Raw genomic sequence first — 6,398 nt, 5'->3', positions numbered from 1 at the left:
TTATAATTATTTTATTGAGCTATTGTAAAGCCTACTTCCAGCACAAAATGTTTATCACATCTCTTGATAAGTATAAAACTTATTATTTATTAATCACAAATAATTTTAATAGAATCAGCTTTTCAAATTAATGAAAATTTACCTTGATTTCATTATCAATTCCAGAAGAAAATACTTGTTCAGCTGTGTCATTAAAAGAAACTGTGAGAACTTGATAAGGGTTGACAAGTGTTGTGGCTTTACCTTTCTTCCTCGGGTCCCATACTTTAATTGAACAGTCGTCTGAGCCACTTACTATTAGTTGTGTTCCTCTTCTAGTTGGATGACAAGAATTGACAAACCCAGAATGACCTAATATTTGAATAATATTAATAGTATATTTATAAACAAATATAGATGTATAGTAAACAAATGTAATATACATCACGAAGTATTTATTGATCCAAAAGTAATAATAATAAGTACCAATAAAAAATATTTTTTATATTTTTCCAATTAATAATGACAGAGGATTAAGATAATTTTTAGTGATAGCATAATAATTATGATAAAGTGTGCAAAGGTAAAATTAAATGTTAGATTTGAGAATAATGTAAAATGCAGTAACATCACCAAATTAAAATAAACAATTTATAAAAACTTTTCCTCAAAATAGCAATATGTTACACAACTAGTAAAGATAATTCCCTCTTGGAATTATTCAAACTTAATCGTTGACTTATTCAAAATAAATAAAAACATGAAGGTCGTTAACCCATTTGCATCACATAGAAAAGTGAAAAATTAATTTTTATCACCAAAATTTTTTTTAGTGTATTTAAATGAAAATGTTTCAAAATATGAAAAATAAATATTGCGTAAATAAAGAATTTTTACTACATTAACAATAATAAGAGGTGTGAAATCTAATTATTATGCACAACATAATAATATTTGAAATGGTCAAATATCACATTGATATTATGTATCTTTTCTTTTTTTTCTGATAACTAAACTCCACAGTGTCTTCGAGGTTTTTTTGATGAAGTCATTTCTATAGGGATTGGAAAATATTGACCAGTAAATCTTCATGGTAATGATGGACATGGTGTAACTGTTTTTTTTTTTTTTTTTAGAGTATTTATTTTAGGTATATTTTTTTAAAAGTATTTCTTCCACTAATTTTTGCTTTCATCATATCTAGAACAATTTTCGTGCTAGCTAACTCCTTTTTTACACTTCTCCTCTTCTACATAAATTTTAAAATTATGTATATATTTTGTTCTAGAATCGCATAGCTTGTAGTATTTTATTCCGAACCAGGATCTCTTTGTTTTATTATATTGAATTCATACATTCAAGAAATTCTGCTTCTACAATTCATCAAGGACTCATCCAAGGAAACATCTCAGCTTTGCATGAATACTTCTTAGAATCTTTTCATGATCATGTCCGTTATGCATGGGTATATGCGCTTTGATGATAAATGCTTATGTGAAATGCACGCATCTATACAATCTGGTAATAGCTGAGAGGCAAAATGTGCACATATATGTGCATATTATACAAATGGGTAGATTAAATTTCAACATTGATAAAATTAAAGTTCATCATTTATAACCCAGTGACTATTGCACCAAGATAACTAATAAAATAAATATAAATAATACCTTTTAACTTTTTAACCCTTTGTCCAGCAATTAAGTCCCACATCGCAACTGTATTATCAGTGCTGCATGTGAAAAGTGTGTTTCCATCAGTAGAAAACTGTATTTCCATGACAGCTCCAGAATGTCCCATCATTGTAGAAATATGCTCACACTCTCCATAAACATTCCAAATAACTGTTGTTAAAAATAAATAAATAAAATAATGAGTTACAAGACAACACTGATTTTTACATTGCTATAATGAAAAAAATATATACAAGTAATCTGAATTTTACTCAGAAAATTATCACCAAGTCAAAAAGATAATTTACTTATTAAATTTCAAATATCTACATACAGACCATTGTTTCTACCTTGAAGAATAGGATTAGTTGAAATTCCTGTTTCATAAATATCATATAATTACAGAAATGCTTAGGGAATAGCAACCAACCCCGTTCTATTTCAGAATAACCTGTTTTGGCAATTTGGTGGCAAGGGAGTATAAACTATACTTTATTACTATACTTACTATTATTATTATTATTATTATTATTACTATAATTACTATACTTTATAGTTTTTTTTTCCACTTAAATAAAAGGTACTAGACCTCAACAGTCACTTCTACATAGGATTGGGCATGTACTCACTCACACAGTATCAGAAAATGGTGAAAGATTGTTTTTGTTTATAATCTGACACCAAAAAGTGCTTCATATATTTGGAATTATACTCAATATCAATTGAAAAGGTATTTTTTTATGTGAGTTTGGAGAGTGAAAGTATCTGTGATCCAATTAAACAAGTAATATCAAACCTAAAACAGTATAACATTGTGTAAAAGTGAGTAACCACCCATCTACCATTTGGTGTGACACGTGCAAACTATAATTAAATGAAATATTAATATTACCAAGTAACATTTTTCAAATTATGTGAATTTCAACATGTTATCTAGCCTGATACATATTCCCTTTTCATAAAAGTGTTAAAGACTTCAAGAATTAGAATAGGTCGAGGAAACAATGGGTATTAATCAATCTCTTGAGAATAAGTAACACAGTAACATGTAAATTTGTCAAAGCGGTTCTTTACCACTATTGTTGCTTAGAGTTATACAGAATTAAAAGTGAAAATCGAGATCAGAGTGATATATACTTATACTAATGACCAAATTGAACATTTTCAGTAAAACTTTAGGGGCTCAAATATTCATATAGGATAATTGGAATAATTATACATTTCAATAGGCCTTAACTTTGACCTGCATATAAAATACAAGATACTGACATAAAAGGTTACATACATATCTGTCTATCAAACCCAGTTGAAGCCAGATATTTTCCATCAGGATGAAACTTCAAACCAAAAATATCTCCTTGATGTCCTTCTAATACCATTATAGGGGCTAATAAATTGGTTGTCCTTTTAACACCCTAAAACAAAATATGTTCATATCACTCACTATAAATAGTTTAAATAAATTTAAATTAATTAGAATATAATTACATCTTCGTGAAGACGTTTAATAGCTCTCTCGTTATCATAAGCGACTAATTCGTTTCCTTTGCGTTTCATGTTGTGAATTACAATAACGAACTGTAATATTAGTAAATGTAAATAATAAACCGGCACTTGTATAATTAACCGATCACTAATGATCTGTTCAGTCAATTCATAGAACTGAAGTTGGCAATATCATCGGAGCTCTTTTTATTAATTTAAACAGATCCTGTTCTAGTTCTAAATTAGTCGAGTTGCTTAATATTATTCAATTTATATTAAAATTCAGTTGATTTCTTGAGATAACTAATAAATGAATTCCTAAAAACGTTGCCCAACTTAAGTTGACGGATGGAAGTTGTTCTATGCGTGGGGTTTGTTGTTACCTCTATGTTTTTGATTAATCTTTGAGGTTAGGTACTGTGTATTGTTGTTTTCACAGAATTGTTTGGTTCATAGTTGTTAATTGGAGAGTAACTCATAGAAAATGGCTTTAATGCAAAGAAGAGCTAATGTAAGTATATTTTTACTAATGATGTAACATATTAATCAATGTAAAACTACATACTAATTAATGTGTGTAGTTCATTGTTGGTTTGTATTTGTTCTGGCAATAAATAATTTTATCTGTAAAATTAAGGGAAGAATAGCAATTTAAATTGTTTGTCTTCAAAATGAGATTTATACTATTTTAATAATTTGTGTTGTGATTAGTAGAAGGGAAATAGTATTTACTGCTAATGAATTATGATGAATACAGAGCATTCTTTCTCATTTTTAAATCAATATCAATGACCTTGTAAAGTTCTGTTATTTAAAAAATAGCTTTAAAATATTGTAGTTTTATTTTATATCTTATTTATTGTAAATATATTACCATGAATTTTCAACTTACTTGATTGTGATATTTTTTTTTAAAGGTGAGGCTGCCACCTGAAGTCAATAGGGTTCTCTATATACGTAATCTTCCTTACAAAATTACTGCTGAAGAAATGTATGATATATTTGGAAAATATGGTGCCATACGGCAAGTCAGAGTGTATGTCATTTTTTTAATGTATCATTCTACATTTATTTAATATTATATTGTATTCTGATTAGTATTATATGCTCTATTTCTAAATATAACTTTTTTATTCTCATTTAGAGGGAACACTCCAGAAACAAGGGGCACTGCTTTTGTAGTTTATGAGGATATATTTGATGCCAAGAATGCTTGTGATCACCTTTCAGGATTTAACGTGTGTAATCGTTATTTGGTGGTCTTATATTATCAGGTAAATGATTTTATAGTTTTTTAGTAGTTTATGCTGATTATTTATCAATAAAATATTAAACTAAGACAGTACCTCTAAAAAATAATATATTATTTGGTTTAGGTATTGTAGTATAATTTAAAACAAAATAAAAAACCATTAAGGCTTTTAACACATTAGTTCATCTTTAGCATACATGTTTTATATATGAACCCACCTGTTTCTTTGACCCCTAAAGAAAGAGCAGTAACATCTATTTTAATTTGATAACTGCATTGGTATGCTATATAGCAGGTTAAATAAATATTCTTTATTGTATCTTGAAAGTCCTTAGTCATATTTTTGTCTTCATTCTTTAAAGTCTGGTGTATGTGATAACAATCCCATAAAAGTATAATCATGCCATTTATATCAGATATAAGTTGTATTAGTAATTATATCTTCAAAGAACCATATTTAAAAGTAATAACTGCCATGATCCTTATTATTATGTTACTAATATCAGATATATTAGCTTAATTATTTAAATCTAACTTGGTAAAAGCCTATGAACTACTACTCTTGAAAGATTGGATTAAAAAATAAATGAATTCTAAGTGTAACTAATATTTTTTTATAAAAGACATATAATTTATAATTTAAAAATGAAAATGTTCAACATATATCTTGATGTAATATTTATTGGAAAAAGAACCACAAGGTTCATTTCCAGACTAGCTTTCTTATTAACACCAGTACCAGTACCACCCATTTCCTGGAATAATGAATTACTCAATATATATTTATATATAGGTATAATTATTATTATTTATCTGTTTTTTGTTTTTCTCATTGATTGTTCTATTTATAGGCTAATAAAGCTTTTAAGAGGGTCGATATTGATAAGAAGAAAGATGAACTGGATAAAATGAAAGCAAAATATGGCATCAATACTGAAGAAAAATAATTTCTCTAATGTCACCAATCTTTTTTGAAGAAGAGCTGTATATATTAAATATTTGAAGTCATTTTATTTTTTATAGATTTTAAGTAACCATGTTCAGAACTCTTTGTATTTTTTTTTAAAATATGTCTTAGTATTTTGTATTTTCAACTTTTTTTAAAACTACTCTTTAGGATAAAATAAGTAATTATAGGCCGATTATGATAAAAATTAAGTATTTATATGCATGTAAATATTGTATTATATCAGCCAGCATAACATAGGATTAATTAGATGTTAATTTTAATTGCCTTTATAGGCATTGAAGGTCCCACACTGTATGAGGTACGAAAACCTAAATATAAAGTTATATTTTATTAATATTACACATGTTCGTATATTTTATGGGAAGTGATAATGCAATATATTAGTTTATGGATCATTTATTGTTATTGTGATCAACCATTAATAAACTAATGTTTTCAGAATTAGCATTAATACATTTATTTCCTCAATCATAATGTTTTTGTTTAGTACAAATTTTATGTTTCAGTCATTCCTCCAATGATAACTAAGCATATTTGAACTTGACAAATGGGTACATTCATTGAGGATCAAAGGGAAAATAAAATCTATGAAAAGACAAAATTATCTTAATTTTTTCTTACAAAAAAGAAAAAAACATTTGTTCATTGTTCTTGTGTAATATTGGAGTATCCTTTGTTGGGAGGCGGAGGTGTTACTTAAAAAATGATTAATTTCATTTTTTTTTTGCCTCAACATTTTTATACCTAGAATATTGTCATATTTTGTATGTAGAAGACATCAAGTATGTTTACACTAATGGTCTTAGTTAAAAAAAAGTTGAAGGTCTCTGTACTAGCTAGTAACCTTTGTGTTCATTCAAATAAAGTTATGAAAAAGATAGTATGGGCTATTTTCCCTTCCAGTATAACCCTCTGAATGGGTTGTAATTTTACATTTTACAGATCCTGTACTATAAATAGCCATATTACCTTTATTACAATAATTTAGTAACTTTTGATATGAACATTAATTATTAAAAACTATAATATACATTATGAA

At 27.0% G+C, this 6,398-nt stretch overlaps 2 protein-coding genes across 2 annotated transcripts in view; one reads left to right on the top strand and one right to left on the bottom strand.

Annotated features, from left to right (window-relative positions):
- The window catches only part of LOC106685713 (U5 small nuclear ribonucleoprotein 40 kDa protein), a 6,896-nt gene extending 3,598 nt beyond the window's left edge, over positions 1 to 3,298 (bottom strand). Inside the window, exons 1-4 of the mRNA XM_014428534.3 lie at positions 3,141 to 3,298; positions 2,938 to 3,067; positions 1,650 to 1,823; positions 143 to 351 (exon numbers count right to left, since the gene is read on the bottom strand). Of these exons, the coding sequence (XP_014284020.1) occupies positions 143 to 351; positions 1,650 to 1,823; positions 2,938 to 3,067; positions 3,141 to 3,209 (582 nt within the window). The 5' untranslated portion in view covers positions 3,210 to 3,298. The remainder of the gene's footprint in view (positions 1 to 142; positions 352 to 1,649; positions 1,824 to 2,937; positions 3,068 to 3,140) is intronic.
- A 190-nt stretch (positions 3,299 to 3,488) lies between these two features.
- Positions 3,489 to 5,800, top strand: Sf3b6 (splicing factor 3b subunit 6). Its single transcript, XM_014428537.3, has 4 exons — positions 3,489 to 3,648; positions 4,055 to 4,173; positions 4,282 to 4,411; positions 5,241 to 5,800. Exons 1-4 carry the CDS (start codon positions 3,622 to 3,624, stop codon positions 5,334 to 5,336), a joined length of 372 nt encoding a protein of 123 aa, XP_014284023.1. The 5' UTR covers positions 3,489 to 3,621; the 3' UTR covers positions 5,337 to 5,800.
- The last annotated feature ends 598 nt before the right edge of the window (positions 5,801 to 6,398 follow it).

The sequence above is a fragment of the Halyomorpha halys genome, unplaced genomic scaffold, assembly GCF_000696795.3.
Source record: "Halyomorpha halys isolate HHAL.00 unplaced genomic scaffold, Hhal_1.1 Scaffold725.1, whole genome shotgun sequence".
Taxonomy (NCBI): Eukaryota; Metazoa; Arthropoda; class Insecta; order Hemiptera; family Pentatomidae; genus Halyomorpha; species Halyomorpha halys.
This window is presented reverse-complemented; position numbering and strand designations above follow the sequence as displayed.

Bases quoted from the DNA above. Each gene is read 5' to 3' on its own strand.
- Sf3b6 (XM_014428537.3), top strand. From the start codon at position 3,622: ATGGCTTTAATGCAAAGAAGAGCTAAT. The intron at 3,649-4,054 runs GTAAGTATATTT...TTTTTTTTAAAG, and splicing joins TAATGCAAAGAAGAGCTAAT to GTGAGGCTGCCACCTGAAGT. The intron at 4,412-5,240 runs GTAAATGATTTT...TTCTATTTATAG, and splicing joins TGGTGGTCTTATATTATCAG to GCTAATAAAGCTTTTAAGAG.